Consider the following 20,799-nt stretch of genomic DNA (forward strand, 5'->3'; position numbering starts at 1 on the left):
TACTGAGCAATACGCGACGCACTGTCACGCGTGCTATAAAAAATTGGCAAATCCGGAGATGTTTTCAGAAAAAAGTATCTCAACTTGACCTACAAGTGCTCCATTTTATTTGTGATTGATTATGATTTACGTTTGAGCTGTAAAGTTACGATACTTTGAGTTGTTAATCTTATTATTCATATTCACGGGCATGTAAACAAACCATTACTGTGTATTTGTGGTCAGTCCACGTGGTTTAGCTCGACCAATCAAATGCGACGGGCAGGGCATGGTAATATAATATGCTATCATTGAGCATATATCCCTCATTGAGAGTGTTTTAAACCTATAATATCATTTTGTGGTATGGTAATTTGACTGTCAGAAACAGAAGTAAGCTTTCTCGTATTGTGAGGATGGCAGAAAAAATTATTGGCTGTCGTCCAAATTCCCTTGTAAACCTTTACCAGCTGGCAGTGAAAAGCAAAGCGCAGAACATTGTCAATGATTCTGATCACCCTCTTCATGGTTACTTCCAGAAGCTCCCGTCAGGGAGACGTTTTCGGGTTCCTCGTGCAAAGAAAAACCTCTTCAAAAAGTCATTTCTTCCATCAGCAGTTTCAATTTTAAACTCAAACTCGATGTAGTTGTTTTAAACCTCCAGTTGGTCCTTTGTTGTTTCCGTCTGTGTTTCAATTTTTGAATCTATGTCGCTACCATGTGTGTGTTTTTAAGCATTTCAATGTGTAATAGCGTCCCTTTTTATAGAATGCTCTTGCTAGTTGTACTATTTTAATTTGTATATGATGAGCCTGAAGGCAAATTTCTACATTTATTGTGGATAATAAAGTAATTGAATTGAATTGAATTAAATTAAATTACGTTGTTGGAGGTGTACACGACAAAATACTGGATATTGAAAGTTACTTAACGATAATGCCTGTGTTTAAGGCACACTTGCCTTTCTCTTCAGCACCTTTGTTCGTTGACGAACCATTTCAACTTTTGAAGGTATGATAGAGTCTAATTTGAAAGTTACGGCAGGTGTCGGGAGAGTTGATGAAACTTAAGATATTATACATGTTCTTAGAATACTGAATATTGAGGTTCAGAAGATTTCGGCAAAGCAAAATCTGTAAGTGGCTCATTAGAGAAGGTAATGTCTCAATACATATACAAACTTTTGTCAATTTTTAAGGCAAGTGCCCTCATTAGACTTTGCTACTGAGGCAAATCTATGCACAATGGTTTTAACATTCAAAGGCAACCATAAGTCTGTTAAACCTCTGCAAACTAATACTAAGTATGGGATCCAGCAGCTGCATTAGTAGGAGATTCATGCCGTGTATTCCGTTCCCACAATTGTATTGTTTACAACAGTTACTACAGAAAAAATGTATCGGTCGCGTTTGACCAGTGCTGTCGTCTTTTTCAACACGTATGAAGTACTTGTACTGCGTACATTGGCCTTTGTATTACTTACCATTTTATCTTTGAAAACCGTGTCACCTTTGCATGCCAATGTACAGGCCACCGCCATGACGTCATTATCCAGGACAGCGCCACCACAATCCGTCGTCAACGACAAAGAGGTTGCTAGACGAGGTTGAACGTCGACCTTCACTGTAAGAATATTATCAGCATTCCCCTGAAAATGATAACATACATTTATGGAAATCATAAATGCCCCTATATGAAGAAAGTATATGCTCCATATACCTAAGCACTAAACGCAAACCATATTGTCCTTGTATCTCTGGACATTTCATAGTTTCAACTTGAAGGACTTGTGACTAAAGTGAATATTTCAAAACACACTGAAATTATGACAGGTACATTTTTATTCTGTACTTGGTACCCTATCTTTTCTGTCTCATACCTTTGTATCTCGGTGAATAATATCACCAGTGGAGGACCAGGTACAGTTCTTCTTTGCCAAGACCGGCAACACAGCGCCACCACAACCAATCGTCGAGGATGAGGAAGTTGCTTGAAGGGACTGTACATCAGGCTTGGTCGAATTTACCTGAATACCATCACTATCATTCCTCTGAACCTAATAACATTTATTAATGACAGTGATGGGTATATCAGAAAAATATGATCAAAAGATATCGCTGGAGTATTTCAGCAGATTTTGTCGTTTTGCCCTCTGACTTTATGACTAACTAATTATGAATTATTCTTTACATTATGACAGGTGTATACTAATATCTTATCTTATATTCAAAATCTAGCAATGTCACTTGGATTAAAGAACTTGTCCTCAAGTAACACAGGTTTGTTATGCAACTGACGTGAGTAACAAGTGGTGTGGAGGAAGCGTTGCATTTTGCCTATACAGTAGTACAAAGTTAACTATATAGTACAAATATAGAAGTTTTGAGGAAGTGGTAATTTTGTAAATCAGCCCTTAGATTTGCGGAGGGAGAATTAACAGCTTTAACCTATTTGAGGTGTATGCTACAAAATATTGGTATTAAAGGTGGCTTAACAATTTTTTTGTACAAAATACATTCAGTTTTCTGTCTCGTCCTTTTTATGTTTGTTGGCGAACCATTCCAACTTTGGTTAGTAGGGTAGAGTCCGATTTTGAAATTATGACAAATGTAGGGGGAGTTAATGAATCGATATCCGATGATACACAGCCTCGGAAATCACTGCAAACATAAGTAAATATATTATGTAGCTATGCGAAAACATGGATAGATATATCGGAAACAATAGTAACTATTTTAATAGAAACGACACATACAGATTCCACTGTATCCATGATACAATCGGCTACTACAATGAACTTCAACCCCAAAAGCAAAATAAAACCCAAACAAAACAAAAACAAAACTTGAGCCAGCATTTTACGTAAAGACGGCATAATAGGAAAAAGGTGATTCATTAATCAAACTGAATATTCATCTTTACTACAGTACTGGAAATATTATTCACCATATATATTCACACATAAATATCTAATCGATGAACCTTATGTTCGATTTTCCAAAACAATCCTCAAATATTAAGGTTGACAAGATTTTGAAGGAAAATCCAAGTATATTCTGTATATTATATTGTAACTGTTTCTAATTAAAGATATTGTCATTCAAATTAAAAAAAAGCAAGATTCCTCTATCTGCTGATAGAAGGAGAGTGTATAAAGTCAATTGAAAAAGTACCTTAATTAGACTTATCTGCCTAGGAATATTTACGCACACAAATTCTACATTCAATGGCAAAGCATTGCACTGGATATATTTTCATCAGATTAAATCTCCCTAATCCGTTGGATTAAAAATTATTCTGTACGAGTAAAAGCCTTGCTATGCAAACTGATTATACTTGAAATCATGTATCAGTTTGAAGGCGATATGCAGCATGAAATCAGGAATAAAAAGAAATCAGAATGAAATGATACTCTCATACCAAAGATAATTGATAACTGACAGTACTAAGCAAAGGCGGGAAAAAGCACAGTATGAAATTCTAATGGAGCATGATTTCTTCTTTTCCATCCTTAAGACACAAAGTAAATAATTCATAAATGTAAAACAGTTGTTGAAAATTGAAATGATCACTTTCTCTTGAGGTTGCAGGCTTTTTCAACGAGGGTTGACACTATACTACATTGCCTTTCTATCACTCACCTTGGTATCTTGGTGAACCAAATCAACCAAGGTAGAGTTGGTCTTCGCCGTGCAGTCATTAGCCGGGTCAGGTGATGCAGCGGCACGACAATCAGTCCTCACAGACGAGGAAATTGCCGGACAAGGTTGTACATCAACCTGCGCTGATGGCACCTTAGAGTCATTATCAGAATTCTTCTGAAAATAATAAGATGTATTAACGACACTTTTAATAACAATAATGATTCTTTACTTGGCACACTTTTTTTTCTACCGTCAACGAAAATGATAATTCTCGATTCTGATAAAAATTTCGCCGTTCGACAAAAATGTCTCTACTAGGAGATAATCCTCCGTTCTGACAAAACTTCTCCGTTCCGACAAAAATTATCTGTTCTTACAAAATTCCCCACTAGGAGGTAATGCTCCGTTCTGAAAATTGATTCCCGTTCTAACAAAATGTCATAAAATAGGGACGAAAGAAAATTTTCTGTTATATTTATGAACACAAATTCTACATTCAATAGCAAAAAAACCCACAAACTGAAGACCTTTATTTATCTGAAATATGACCAATCCGTGGGATTCATAAATTTGTTCTTTGCTATGCAAACTGATAGATAATCATATTTCAGTTTTAGGGCGATGTTCAATATGAAATAGTGCATATAAAGAAAACAGACTGACTGAATGACATGATATTCTCATACCAAAGATAATTGATAACTGATAGTACTGAGCAAAGACGGAAAAGATTACATTACGGAACTCTACGAGCATGATTTCATCTGTTCCATCCTTGGGAGAAAAAGTAAATAATGTTGATAATTGACATTGTTAATAAGGTTGCTAGCTTTTTCAACGAGGGTTGATTCTGTGCAACATTCGCCTTTCTATCACTCACCTTGGTATCTTGTCTAACCAAAGCAATTTTCTGAAACAAGGTAGAATCGGTCTTTTCCGTGCAGTCATTAACCAGGGCAGGTGATGCAGCGCCACAACAATCAGTTCTCACAGACGAAGAAATTGCCGGACAAGGTAGCACATCAACATGCGCTGAGCTCACCTTAGATTCATCATCACAATTTTTCTAAAAATAATAAGATGTATCGATGAAAGTTTTAGTAATAATAATTGTAATGATTCTTTACTCGGTACATTCTATTTACTGCACTTTGCGTTTGTTTGTTGGCGAACCATTTCTACTTTCGAAGGTACGCTTGAGTCCCATTTTAAAATTAGGCCAGTCCTTGTGAGAAAATGTAAATAATGTTCATAATTGACATTTCACTATCTACTAAGGTTGCTTGTTTATTTAACGAGGGTTGATTCTGTTCTACATCCGTATTTCTATCACTCACCTTGGAATCTTGTCGAACCAAATCAACTTTCGAAACCAAGATATGGTCGGTCTTTACCGTGCATTCATTAGCCGGGCCAGGTGACAAAGCGCCACAACAATCAGTTCTCACCGAAGAGGGTCTTGCCGGACAAGGATGTACAACGCCTTGAGCTGAATGCACCTGAGATACATCATCAGAATTCTTCTGAAAATAATAAGATGTATTCATGACACTTATAATACATTCAGTTTACTATACTGTGCGTTTGTTTGTGGGTTAACCATTTCAGCTTTCGAAGGTACGCTGACTTGAGTCCCATTTTGACGTAAGGCCTGTCTTTGCGATAAAATGTAAATAATGTTGAAAATTGATATTGTCGCTATCTCCTAAAGTTGCTGACTTATGTAATGAGGGTTGATTCTGTGCTACTTTCACCTTTCTATCACTCACCTTGGTATCTTGGCGAACCAAATCAACTTTCAGAACTAAGGTAGAATCGTCCTTTGCCGTGCAGTCATCAACTGGAACAGGTGATACAGCGCCAGAACAATCAGTCACAGAAGTTGACGTTGCTGGACAATGTTGTAGGCCTACAGCACCCTGCGCTGAACACATCTGAGAGTCGTCATCAGAATTCTTCTGAAAATAATAAGATGGATTGATGACACTTTTAATAATAACAATAATTGTAATAATTCTTTACTCGGTACTCTCTGTTTACAATACTCTGCGTTTGTTTGTGGGTGAACCATTTCAACTTTCGAAGGTACGCTGACTTGAGTCCCATTTTGACGTAAGGCCAGTCTTTGCGAGAAAATGTAAATAATGTTGAAAATTGATATGACGCTATCTCCTAAAGTTGCTGACTTATGTAATGAGGGTTGATTCTGTGCTACTTTCAGATTTCTATCACTCACCTTGGTATCTTGGCGAACCAAATCAATCGAGGTAGAGTTGGTCTTTTCCGTGCAGTTATTAACCAGGACAGATGGTGCAGAGCCACAACAATCGTTCGTCACTGACGTTGCTGGACAAGGTTGTACAACACCCTGCGCTGAACATGCCTGAGAGTCATCATTAGAATTCTTCTGAAAATAATAAGATGTATATACGACTGTTATAATGATTCTGTACTTATTAGACTATGTTTGCTATGCTGTGCTTTTGTGTACGGGCATTCATTTCGAAGGAACGCTAGAATCTGATTCAGAAATCAGGCTAGTCGCCTGGTATGTTGTTGGCGCACCATTAGAATCGGTTTCCTGAAAGTTGAAAACAATTTTTGCCGAAGATCACCATTACGGTTATTTGTGAATTTAAATTACAAATGTATTTATGCGAAAAAGATGCTTCAATATTTCCGAAACAATAGTGGTTATTGTTAATGAAATAAGGTAGTAAAGAGTTTGTCCTTGTATCCGCAAAATCAGCTTATAAAATATGATGGAAATATCAACGTTTAAGCTTTATTTGATTGAACTCATCAGAGTAGGGTAAATTCTAATGATAAACTTTACTGTTAGAGGATATCATGTAGCACAGTATGAATACTTTAATTCTAAGCAAATTTCGTTAATTGTATGAAGACTGTGAATTTCACACATGAATATCCAAACGATGGACATTAAGATATAAGATATTTTAAAGGAATCGTAAGTTAGGGTTTCAGAGGATTTAAAAAGGAAACAGTGCAATGGCATTTGTTCGTATCAATTATTGATAAATATCGGTCCCACGGAGAGCTAGCATTATAGATCTAGATTATTGTGACGAAAAGCAAAACTTGGTAACCAATATCTCATCATTTCAACAATAAATTAATATTTTGTGTATCTGTGAGTTTTGTCAAATCTTTACAAGAATTGTACGCGTTTTCTTCTGATGTTGGTTGTTTTGTCAACATGGATTTGATTCTTTACTACGTAAATTCTCTTTTCTTCACCTTTGCATCTTGGTGAACAGTATTTTCTTTTGAAGTCGATGAAGAGTCTGTCGTTTCCATGGAATCTAGAGTCGGGCTAGGTGACGCAGTACCACCACGATCAGTCGTCGACGATGAAGGACTCGGGCAAGGTTGAACTTCAACCTGGGCCGGTAGAACCTGCACACCATCGCCATTCCTCTGAAAATGATAAAATGTGCGTTGACAATACTAAGGTATAGCTGTACAAAATTTTGCAATACACACTGGGATCATGAAACATATCAGATTACCATATCAGATATTTGTCTTTCGAAGCCTTGAACTGAAGCGATAAAGTCATCATTTTACGAATTCAATTATGATAGGTGTACACAATTAAACGTTTGGCAGAAACCACACGGCCAAAAACAGTCTGGTATTATTGTACGCTTGCGTTTGTAACCTATGTTACCTATGAGTTTTAACGTATTGTAAGTATTGTTATTAGACCGAACGCGAAAGAAATAAAACTGTAACAGGTACATGTACATCCACCATTGCAATAGCAATGTATCAAGCGCTTCAACAACCAAGAAATGAAGTAAAAACTGTTTCAACACAGCGTAAAATAAAGAAATGGATGAGATGCAGGCAAAACGCAAAACAGTAAATGGTCATTGTTTTATGTTGGTGTTAACAAACTAAAGCATTACAGTATTTTGTATGAATTGTACCACAATAATGTAACAAAAACATCATTGTCAAGTGTTTCGTTGAAGAAGTGTTGAAAACGTAAGAGTGCAAAACCCACAAATGATGATATAACACTAGTCATGTTGCCACCGTTCAAAAATGACAGTAAAACATTCCGACTATTTCCTTAATCATCTGAATCCCGACTACTTCTAATCTTAGTTCATTAACACAATAAATTAATTTATTTAAAATGACCGCAGCTTTTTCCTTCCTTCCAAAGCCAGGAACGCAAACAAGAAATGTTCGAAACAAGTAATTTACCTTTAATTTCCTTCACCTTACCTGAGATTCATCGACGCCGGCTTGTGAAGGGTTATTCTCTCCTGACTCATGGTGTTGTTCGCTCTCTTCCCGAACTCTCTGTCTAACACTTAAGTAAGAAAGTTCATATTTGTAATCATTTCTGAATAAATTGATAGCTTAAATCAAATTTTATAAATTTCTCGGGCACTTAAAAGTTTTGAGACGTTCACGTTCATGCAGTCGTCATGTTTTTTGTGATGACACTCACCGACTCTTATTTTCACTTGGAGGCTCTCGAAATGAATGCCGCTTTCTCCTCTTCACGCGTATTCTTCCCCACGTCAAATGGTACAGTATTATTGTCAGAGACAATAAACCTAACATTTTGAACGTGAGATAAAGTACTACATTTGAGACTTGGAGACAAACATGGTATGCATACCGTGAGATCTATCCATCGCTAAGCACAGAATACTGTGTTCGCAGTAACAATCGGTCGTGGCCTTGTACCCTGCAAATTTTCCGTCGCTGAAACGTTCTATTTTTCTCTATGCATATACGAACGAACGAACGCGCCAAGTGTCGCTTCCACTTTTGTCACCATTGCGAACGAGGTTAAAAGAATATTTTAGAGAAGATCAGAGATGGCGCGCATCTCGGGGAAAGTTTGGCCGTTCCAACAACCAAACACAGTATAGGCCTACACAAGGTCACTGCTCAACTTCAGCTATGTCAATTTGTGCTGCGAAGATTTATTAAAAATTCCTCCCCTCGACACTTACGAGAAGCAAGTTTTCAAAATACTGTTAATTACAAAATAGAGCGGAGATGTAACATCGCACATAATTTATTACATGCTGATATACTGATTATTTTACCTTACATACGAATTTGATGGTCATAAAATGAAATCTAATAATCCAAATGATATAAGATAAAAAAGCACTAGGTTCTATTCCCAAGAATATTTACAATGTAGTAAAAGGCCATCTGGACTCAAATTAAATTGAGTCAGGTGAGTACACAGTGTACGGAATAGGTAAGGGTACCCTGCTACTTCCGTCAAGAATAGTCTAAAACTGGCAAAATCAATAGTAATCCAGTGAAACTGCTAAATCGCTGTGTAAAGTCAAAGTTAGAAGTGCTGTCACTCATCATCTGTGTAACAGATGTGTTATGTTCTAAAATGAAAGTCTCCTTATCAATCACAGAACTTCTTTTACAATCTCACAAGACTTAGTCTACTTTTCTGAGAACTCTACCTCACTAGTTTTATTGACAATGAAGCTCTAAATTTTGTGTCAAAGGGCTTCACGCTTTGGCCCTCATCGAATATGTGATACTTTTTAAGGGTTCACTAGGCTGGCTTTACTTTGCATTAACATTTTCGGTCTATACGGTCACTAAAGCGCCGTCAAATAAGCTTACTTTGTATACCGCCAGCGCAACTGAGGAACGCTTTTTCAGTGAGATATGAGAAATACAACGTCGTATATGATTTCATTGCTCATCAATCCTATAGCGTTTACGTTATTCACATGATTTTTTCACGTTACTTCCTCATGTGAAATGATTGTGAAATTTCCGTTATTTCCTAAAAGGACTAATAAAAGAATTATTTTGTGAGCTTGGCTTTGAATGTGGAATTGCACGGAATTTCTCTCAACATTTTGAAAGTCTTCTCTTCTCATCACAAACTAGAATGAGCAACTCAGTAACAGTCGATTCCGATTCACAGCTGATGATAATGACATTGAATTTGAAAAATCACGTTGGTACTGTCAAATGTTTTTATTACAGGCACCAAACAGTCAGTACTCAGTTAAACACAGGGTAAAATGCTTGATATACGGTCAGTGTAATCATGAAGCATCACATTAGTGGTAACGTAACGTATATCTTTGTACATGGAACATGTCAATGCGTTGATATCTATGATGGACAAGAGTATACATAAAGCATGTTGTTGGAGACAGTGTAAACTGTACCTGTGCATTTTATTTGCATACTAACGTGTAGCTGACAAATGTACAGAATCAGTAGTATATTGTTGTATATCAAGCATTTTACCTGGTGAAAGTTTTTCAAAGTTTGAATATTAGTTTTGCCAAAAAGCTAAAGTCATTTGTGAAGTCTTAGATTACATGTGATTCCTCCTTTCTCTCTCTCTCTCTCTCTCTTCTCTCTCCTCTCTCTCTCTCTCTCTCTCTCTCTCATGCAAAGAGCATAAACAGATGTTGAAATACATTGAAATAAAAGGAAAAAACTCCACGTTACGAGATTAGTTTTGGGAATGGAGGGAGTTGAAATGCATTCAATTTTTACATCGAGAAAACGATAATTATATAATTTTCCACGTAATTTGACCTTACCTAATCTATGTACAGTTCTCTAATGACCATAAAAATTTTCGTCATGTCCAAAAATGTCAAACTTTTGAAACGTTTCCATGGAAATGTTATCATGAAAATCTGAATGATCACACTTTATATCATTTCGCTCACAGTTTATATTGAAATTTCCGATTTTGACAACAAAATACTTTGTTCAATCATACTTCCAAGCACTTAAATTTCACACATGGTAGCTGCAGTTTTGAAATTTATATATCTTGAATGAAAATTATTGGGTCAGCATTCTATTTTCGTAGCCACACACCTCTATTTAAATCTCCATCAAAACTCGAATAATTTTACTCACTTTTACGTACTTGTATAAAATTGTCTCAAGAATTGAAATTTCACTTTCTGGGAAAACATCGGGACAAATAGCTCGCAAATAGCTCTAGTAGAAACGTACCTCAATGAAATTCAACGAATTTCTGAGCCCCACTGCCAGCTCTGCATGCATGGATAAAAAACGTCCACGGTTTATGGTGCAGGTTGAACAGTCATTACATGCAAGGCCTGGTCACTTGTCAATGAACTATAGACATCGAACACGCTTGTTGCCTGTAACTCTCACAATAGCTCCCGGACAGAAATGTTACGATATATGCATCGCAGTGGACGAAGCTTGGCGACTATTTTGAATTATCAAATCTAGGACTGATAGATATGGTTGTACGGTACAGTACTTTTTTGAATATGCATCAGTCACTACATTGAAACTGCAAATTTTGGAACCCGTCAAGTCTCGACTGACCGTAGTCAAGTGCGAAATTGTCGATATCGGTGACTATAAGGCAGAGGGCGCTGTTCAACATTGTATGTATACAGCGCGATTGAGCCACGTAGCTCATAAGACTCTCGCAAGTTGCGCCTGTTTAGCTGTCGCAGCATGTAATGTAATGTCATTCATTCAATCCTCACGAAAAGACCAAACATTCGCAAGATTTGGGATTTTTTAACGACCAAGACTCCAGTTTCTCTGCGAGTAATTAACACTCATCTACTTCGCAATACCACTTCACACAATTTCTTTGTATTGAAAAAAAGAGGCGCAAGACTTGCAACTTTCGCACAACTTGCGCCCAGCCGCAATGACTAATAGAAAACACAAGATTTTGTGATAGCGTAACTGTAGGTTATTACGAAAATATCGCAAAAGGATGCACTCGGACATGGGTACAGAGAACCGCCCTGTGCTTCGCGTCGGGTAATGCACTGCGTAAATGTCCCCTTGCATTCTTTGCAGTATTTTCTTAAACGGGAAGTTACAGGACCTCGGTAATAAATTACTCCCGCAAAATGTGACCCATTGTGTACAGTATACGGTGTTCTGTTGACAAAAAAGTTTTAATACGGACTGCAATTCGCTTGTCAATGGTAACATCAGACATAACACATACACGAGGCATGTAAACAAATTTAGCAGAGGCACTTCGACATGAATTTTGAAGAACGGCGAGAAACTTTATTTCGAATCGCAAACGGAACATAACAGAACACAGTTATTTAATGTCAGATATTGAGAAGTACCTTTCCTAGGCTTTTTCAATGAATCAGATAATTTCTTTATGCAAGTTAAAAAGTAATTTTTGATCTCTTCGTCGAATTGCTAGGATGTTTAAAAACTGGAAATAAACATATTGACAGATATCTTTCTACTGAAATGTGGAATACAATTTCTAGTGAGACATTTATAGAATAAGCATAGAGAAATGACTAAGTAGTAAGAGCATCTTTTCACCACTGTATTTCTGTAAAATTTGATTTGCCTGTGTTATGGTTTACTGTTAGCCTTGATGGAAACCATCAAAAAAATTTCAAGGTTCGATACTTTCAACTGCTATGAAGACATCGCGCCTGCTGACCTTTTAGCGGGACATCGTCTGCAGTCTTCCTTCATTGGCAGTACTCCTGATTCCAGTATATCATCGCCTAAATGTATACTTTGAATTGATTGTCACCTTTATGATAATGATTGATGCACTGCGTTGCAGCGAGTGGAATTTCCAGCAATTCTCTCTGATTTGTATTGACGTCATTGTGCAAAAACTTCTTCCGTTCTGTTTGCGTCTTCGCAATTAATTTCACTCTGAAAGTGTCATTATACAAATATTATTTTAGTAAATATTTAACATCGCTAGAAGGCAACAGAGTCAGGGAAAATAGCAAATGAAAATTATGATTTGTGCATGCAAAAACACTTCAGTGTTGTCATTTGGAAAACCCAGCAATCAGCAACTGGCGTATGTAGTCGAAAAAGTTTCTCTGCTGACATGCAGACTTCTTTTCTTATTTCTGTTAAATATCAAATCCTGTTCCGGCACAATACTGGTGAAATTTGGACCCCTCTTTTTCTTCCAATAGTTCAAATGATTATTCAATAATGAAAAAAACATTCTCAAGCAGAAATTGATATTGTTCAAGATACTAAAATTTATAAGATACGGCTGTAGTCATAACAATACGTTATCCGACTAAGAAAAACCCACACATGCTCTGCATGGTTTTCAATCAAACCGAATCACGGTAGATTTTAACATGCTATTCTTGTTGTTCGCACGAACAGTTCTGTATACCCTTATGTGTAATCGCCCGTGGCCCTATTATCTCACTGTATGCCAAAACCATATTTGTACCTTGCGCACGACTCACATTACTTCGATGTTTTGATAAAAAGATTAGGAACTTTGTCTTTAAAATTGCCTACACAAATTTCAGGAGCATTTGAGCAAACCGTGAAGTTATTGCTTTAAGCTTACTCACAAAACTTGTTCTCTATGTGACACACTAACCAATTATGACGTAAGTATCAGGAATATGAATAAGAAAACATTTATATCAGCATAAATATTATTACTCCATCATCACATTAAAGTTGTCAAATTTATGAAAACCCCCATAACATTCAAACATTTTCTAGTTATGCAGGGCATCTCCTCTGCAATAATGCACCCAAATATTCGACAAATTAAATTTTCAAGTTATTACTTTAAACTCAGACTTCTTTGTGATCTCTACCAGCGTTGTCTTCGGACGGACAGATTGACTTCTACTATTGAAAAGCTCTCATACGTTTGGCAGGTGGAGGCCAAAAATTCGAGAAGTTGGAGTGAAGAGTTTGTAGGTGCTTGCTAATGCATGGAAGATACATACTTCCTTTGTAACAACGCCTATCTCAGGTAGAAGAAGTTACAAAAGAAAGGAATTTTATCTCCTGCAAACGTTCATACAGCGCCACCTGTGGCGGGTTCAAGAGGTCATCGAGTAGGCTTGTCCTATCCTCTTTTGCCCTGAGACGGTCCTCCAGTGACTGCCATTTCGGCAGCTGGACCTCATCTGAACTTTAACAACGCCCTCCTCCTCCCCTTTCCACCACATTTTACCATGTATGGATTTGTGTTTGGGCCCCACAAGATTGGGGCAAGATTAAATGAGTTACCTATGTAGGTGAATTCTTTGTTAGACTGTTAATTGGTCACCCATTTTGTGGCCCACTTATGTATTTCACAGTTATGAGCATGTTAATCATTGTAAGGAAATTTGTTTGTGTGTCAGTTATTGGTCACCAATTTTGTGGCCTAATTGAATTTCAATATACTTTTATGATATAATCGCAATAAATCACACCCAGCGAAGGTATACTAGTCAATTTTGGCAAATTCACTTCATATATGCACTCGCTATCGCTCGTGCATATAAGTCGTGAACTGGTCAAAATCTCGTGGTATACCGTCGCTGGGTGTGCTTTATAATGTCTAAGTATCAATTTTAATATAATAATACTTCGCTCATTTCACCTTATATTCCGGTGACACTTTAATTGCCAAACTGCCTTACACCGCAATTGCCTTCAAATCGAGTATATGACTTTTCAATTTGAGCATATATACATCGTACATGTGTCAATTTTTATTAATTTCATTGCGTAAAAGAGTGACAAACACAAAATGCATGAGTAACTTTGAAGCTGAGTTTAACCTACAAATCTTTGTGAACATAAAACGTACCGTAAACTTTGAGTCTTGTCTTCCCTTCACCGGACAAACCTTCTACGTAGTAATCAATTTCACATTTGTAGTCACCCGTGTCAGCAACTTCGAGTCTAGAGATGTTCAAATCAGCTTTTGATCCAACGATATTCACACGATCTCGATAACGGCCGAATCCCGTCCCGTCCTCTAGATCATTCGCTAAAAATACCAACTCTTCTTTGCCAGTCTGGTCAGATATCATTGTCCACGCTTTGACCACTCTTCTATTGTTCAGTTCTGGAACATCATGGTTACATTTGAGTATTGTAGATGATAGGACATGGCCCGAGTGTAGTGGCTCTGTTCTAACAGTTAAACCGTCCACATGTATATGTAGAACTGAAAAAAAGAGCGAGCTAACATCAAATACACAGTAAAAAGTACAGTTCATTACTTTCACTACAAAATTTTTCACTGTCGATGGCTGTAGTACCATACTATAATCTTGGCACTGGAAGTATTTGTCCAGAAAAAACGTTATAGACGAATTGACATGTGTATATGAACAGCTTTCATCGTGACGTGCTTGATCTTAAGGTAATATGTACCTCAAAAGTGAAAGACTTAACTTTTGCTCTAACTTTCCTCAAGGAATCTTTCAATCATTCTCTTTCAAAATCAAGAATAAAAATAGGGGGTCACCGTGCAAATTTTGGTACCAGAGAAACAAATTACCTAAGATTTACCGATATTGGAAATTCAAAATGGCCGCCATCCCTGTGTTAACTCTATGGAGAAAAATAAAAATTTTCGAATTTCGAAAAACTAAGCCGGTGAAAAGTTTTCTTTCACCAAGAGCTTTAAAATGAACCCCCACATGTGGTATATCAGAAGAGAATTGTAAAAGTTTGAGAGTCCGAATGTCTGTCCCCGAGGTGCGTTCTATACCTTAAGAAACGAATGTGATGCATTATAGGAAAACGTATTTTGTGTGTGATTATCTCAGAAATTTTGTGACCAAACAACAGCAATGGGAATCTCGAAGTTATACACAAGTGTGCGATATATATGTGATATCATATAATGTATTATCAATTTTTGAAAATGCTTGGACATTGTTACCCATTATCACCTTTTCGTGAATCGTATCAACATGAGTGCTAATAGAACACGTGATATCATATCATAGCATATTGCATGTAAAGGCAAATGGTGGGCATCAAGGAATTACCTTGGAAATCAAATCGTTTACTTCTACACCTCAATAACGAAACTTGTAAAATCCGTAAGAAATGTATAAGCAATTAAAGATACAAAAATTGTGTAGTAAGTATGACGTGAGAAGTAGGCGAGCAAAGCCATTAGAATTTACAATAAAATTTTCCCGAACCAGGAACACGACCGAGCCTACCATTGTATCACCAATAAGCTTATATGTTCTCATTAAGAATCCATGGTTTGTTGAAGATTAAACTGACCGAATTCGAATCTTTAATATGAAACTGACGACAGGTTTTACTCATATCAGACAACGATTCAAATAATGGTTATTTCTTCACGGTCCCAGCATAAAATTTATCATCGATCCATTACAAAAAAAATTGTCCAAGTGCCGCCAGAAATGCACTGAAGACATGATGCTATATCTTGAATTCGTGTAGTAAGCACTACATAGTTATTGCACTGAAGTAATTTTTGTTACAGCAATGATATAAAAAGCGCATTGTGATTTCTTTTGGATTGAAGTTGTTGAGTCGGAGTTACCTCGCGGCCCCTGCTTATTTGGAATGCCAAACATTTGACACAGTGTTCCTGATACATCTCACCTGATATCAACAGCCCAGTGCACCAAATCCAGTGCAACGCCATATTGGTAAAATGCCTATTTGGACATTTGAGTACAACGATCACGTGACTAATCTGTCTTTGGGCAGCTAGGTGGTCGTTGAAAACAACCATTGTTGATACGGTATTTAGCTATCATAAATAACCAACAAATTCCATGCCAGGGCCGGGCAGTAACTAACCTACCGTATCGGTCGGTACCAGGGTAATGCACAATACTGGTAAAACCAACACACGCCTATACATGAATGTAAAGCGTACAACCCACTGGTAATATTTGAGGAAAGCGAACAAAGGTTTCATTTTGCTTCTTGCTTCAACACATAGTCATCACGCTATGTCAGTGTCTAGCTATAGATTCCTCCACGGCAACGGCATAGACATATTCCCCAAAATTGCTTGGCATTTTATATATGTACATTTAATGAAGTAAAGTCAACTCCATTCCTGAAGCGAAATATAGCCAACAAGAGAATAATTCTGAGAATTGAATAAATTAAAAGACATACCACAGTTGCTGTTGATTACTATTCAGGCCGTTTTCCGGCAATTCTTCGCATCCAGGATGCCAGATCACCGATGAGATTATTCAAGTACAAAGGATTATGGGAGTGAAAATACACATCTCAATGGTTGAATGGCAACGTTATGCGAGAATTGTTCGACTGTGATTTTTCGCCTGAATGTGGTATGTATCGGTCAAATGCAGTTACTGGAGTAAAGATTTAACTTTTGATTGTATTTTCGACCGTCTGATGTTACTTTTGTGAGGGCAGTTGTTTATTGTTTGGTTTTGGACTTCTCGCCGATTTAACATGTCATACCTTCTATTCTTTACATAAATGGCAAAGTTTGGCCTTCGGTCTCACACTTCGATTCCCGGGTCTTCCATCTACTATCCAAGCAACACTGCACGCACCTGTGCCCCGAATTTCCTTCTGCTGTTTATGCCTCAGATAATCATTAGATACGGAAGAATTTACTGATATGAACAGGATGTGCATTACCAAAGAATTGGACAGAATACAGAACCTATTACCATCTCAGACGTCCGAAAACGGCAGACTACTTTTATATTAGCACGATTGGAACTAATTTTGCAGAATATGATCTTTTTAAATTTATCAAAATTACTAGGTGCTCTATAGCTCAGTTTAGGAAAAACAACAACAAAACACGAAAAATAGACAAGCTTAAATTTGTTGGTTAAACCAATATTACTACAATATCTTGTTCTCCTAAATTAGTTCCAATCATTCACAGGCGATATAATATAGAAATAACGGGCGACGCGCTGACCATTAACGTTTATTTATGGGCAAGGAAGAGAGGAAAACCAAAAGTTAACGGGCGAGGCTTACCGAGCACGTTAATTTTGACTTTCCTCGAGCCCGCGTTCATAAATAAACGTTAATGGTCAGCGCGGAGTCTGTTATTTCCATTATATTATCAACGAACCCCCGAAACCGTCAAAATTTACAAACATTTCCAACGCTAACGACAACGGGGCCCCAGAACTTGTCAGTGAGTAGTGCGCACTCAGTGAAAGTCTGCATATCAGGAGATTGTTTCAAAAAAGGTGTCTAAACCTGGTCCACAACTTGCACAAGTGTTCCATTTTATTTTGTGATTGATTATGATCTTTGTACAATTACAATTTACGTTTTAGCTGAAAAGTTGCTAAGTTTGCGAAAGTGATAAATTTGTCATACCCCAACCAGTGCGTGCTTTTTCAAAGTAGATATTTTGTCGATAATTTATTGTTTGTATTATATACAGATAGCCCTATATTGAATCGAACTGTATCTGGAAGTTTCACAGTCTGTACACATAATAAAATTGATTTAAGATTAGAATTAAATTCAACGCTGGACGATTGAAGTTGTCACTACCGATATATGTTTTGACTCTTCGTTGACAGTAACATTTTAGCAAAATAGAAATTTCCCAACTGCCCATCTTCCAGACCTAGCATGTACAGTGTACTCTGTTTCAGTCAAGTATGCTTCCAACAATTTCTCTATCTAAGGTAACACGCGCCTTGAAAGTGTAAGTATACCTAAACGTTTGCCCACTAAGCGCACAGAACGAAATTTCAACCCGCGCTGCGCAGTGCGCGTGGTAGAAATTTTGCGTCAGCAGTATAATTTCACTTTGGCTGGTCCCGCCTCAGTGACAAGCACTGAGAGGCAGGTAAGAAACCGCAGGCGGCAGAAGTTGCAACTGAAAAATGACCTGAGGGCAGCGCTGCCCCAAGGGCAGCTCAGAGTGGAGGAAACATGTGCACAACATTCAATGAGGTCAGTGATGAACTGTATATCTGCCCTGAGGGCAGCTCAGATATATTGCTGCCCTCAGGGCAGATTGGCAGATAGGATATATAGGAAATGTATGTCTGCCCTGAGGACAGCTCAGATGAACTGTATATCTGCCCTGAGGGCAGCTCAGATATATTGCTGCCCTCAGGGCAGATTGGCAGATAGGATATATAGGAAATGTATGTCTGCCCTGAGGACAGCTCAGATATGTTGCTGCCCTCAGGGCAGATTGGTAGATGGGATAGGAAATGTATGTCTGCCCTGAGGGCAGCTCTGATATATTGCTGCCCTCAGGGCAGATTAATAGATATACAATTATGCAATGATGTGTGAGCATAGCAAATGTGTGTCTGCCCTGAGGGCAGCTCAGATATATTGCTGCCCTCGGGGCAGATTGTAGATAGTATAGGAAATGTATGTCTGCCCTCAGGGCAGATTGATAGATATACAATTATGCAATGATGTGTGGGCATAGGAAATGTATGTCTGCCCTGAGGGCAGCTCAGATATATTGCTGCCCTCAGAGCAGATTGGTAGATATACCCTATGCAATACTTTCAGGATAGGAAATGTATGTCTGCCCTGAGGGCAGCTCAGACATATTGCTGCCCTCAGGGCAGACATATTTATATATCCTATCCTTAAAGTATTGCATAGTGTAATCTACCAATCTGGATTTAGAGCAGCAATAAGTTTTGCATAGTGTATATCTACCTATCAGCAATATATTAGAGCTGCCCTTAGGGCAGACATACATTTCCTATCCTTAAAGTATTACATAGTGTATATCTACCGATCTGCCCTGAGGGCAGCAATTTATTAGAGCTGCCCTCAGGGCAGACATACATTTCCTATCCTATCTGCCAATCTGCCCTGAGGACAGCAATATATTAGAGCTGCCCTTAGGGCAGACATACATTTCCTATCCTTAAAGTATTACATAGTGTATATCTACCGATCTGCCCTGAGGGCAGCAATATATTAGAGCTGCCCTAAGGGCAGACATATATTTCCTATCCTATCTGCCAATCTGCCCTGAGGGCAGCAATGTCTGAGCTGCCCTCAGGGCAGACATACAGTTCCTCAGTGACGTCATTGGAGGTTGTGCACATGTTTCCTCCACTCTGAACTGCCCTAAGGGCAGTGCTGCCCTGAGGTCATTTTTCAGTTGCAACTTCTGCCGCCTGCCGAAACCGCCATGTATCGAATTACGAAATCTGATTGGTTGAATCATGGGACGCTGTCATTGGCTGTTCAATTTTACTTGGAAGTAAAGCTAAAATTATCACAGTTTCATGATGCCGCCGAACGTGGCTAGAATTTTAACCTAGGATTTAATTACCATTCTTACAAGTTTTGAAATATTGGCAGCCACCAGATTAGACTAAAAAGCATGCCACAAAAAATGATACACTATGTGCGGGCATGCACAATTAACAACTTCCGGGAGACCAAAAACTGTCTCATTTCAAAATGGCGGTTTGCCTGTATCTGCGTCTTAAAAACTATCTACTGTTGATTGACCAATCAGAGTGCTCAATTCAGGGTGTTTTATCTACTCATAAAGCCTTGGTCACCAAATTCCAGAAACGAATGACAGCGCCGTAGTAAAGTACTGTCCAATCAAAAGTGAACATGTCATATTCTGTAGACATCTGGTACGTTTTAATATTCAATTTTGGTAACACAGCGGAAACCAGCTGCAACACAAAATCTGCTGTGCCCCAGGGCATTTATATAATGTGCCCTAGGGCATTTATAGGATGTTCCATTACATTGGAAGGCTATTTCACAAATAAAAGTTTTAATTCATATCCTAAACATGTTACATTGACAAAGGGGACGGTTGACGTAAACACATTGAAAACGAAAATATATCAGTTAGGGGCGATAGTTTTTAAGTCGGATAAAACCCTCGTACTCGGGCTCTTCTTGTATATAAAGTCCAACCCTACGATAAAATGTCTCGGCCTGCGGCCTCGACATTTTATCGTTGGGTTGGACTTTATATACCAGAAGAGCCCTCGTACTCGGGCTTTATCCTATACTTACTACGTGCTGCGTCTAGTCACAGTCCCTGGAAAACTGAGCTATAGAGCACCTAGTAATTTTGATAAATTTAAAAAGATCATATTCTGCAAAATTAGTTCCAATCGTGCTAATATTAAAAGTAGTCTGCCGTTTTCGGACGTCTGAGATGGTAATAGGTTCTGTCCCCTGTCCAATTCTTTGGTAATGCACATCCTGTTCATATCAGTAAATTCTTCCGTATCTAATGGTTCTGAGGCATATGAGGGACTGTGGTCTAGTCAAGTCACGTGAGACGCAGTGATCAGCGAAAATTTCACTCAAATTCACCGGTTTTGGACTGACCATGATTTGCTTTGTGAAGTACTGAATGTTAAGAAGTATATATTGTTGTAAAAATGTG

The 20,799-nt window shown here is 37.9% G+C and overlaps 1 protein-coding gene across 1 annotated transcript; it reads right to left on the reverse strand.

Annotated features, from left to right (window-relative positions):
• Window positions 1–11,673: 11,673 nt before the first annotated feature.
• On the reverse strand, window positions 11,674–16,130 carry LOC139132925 (uncharacterized). Its single transcript, XM_070699278.1, has 3 exons — window positions 16,032–16,130; window positions 14,242–14,604; window positions 11,674–12,323 (listed from the first exon to the last, which is right to left on the reverse strand). Exons 1-3 carry the CDS (start codon window positions 16,072–16,074, stop codon window positions 12,319–12,321), a joined length of 411 nt encoding a protein of 136 aa, XP_070555379.1. The 5' UTR covers window positions 16,075–16,130; the 3' UTR covers window positions 11,674–12,318.
• Between the last annotated feature and the right edge of the window lie 4,669 nt (window positions 16,131–20,799).

This window comes from Ptychodera flava, chromosome 5, assembly GCF_041260155.1.
Source record: "Ptychodera flava strain L36383 chromosome 5, AS_Pfla_20210202, whole genome shotgun sequence".
NCBI lineage: Eukaryota > Metazoa > Hemichordata > Enteropneusta > Ptychoderidae > Ptychodera > Ptychodera flava.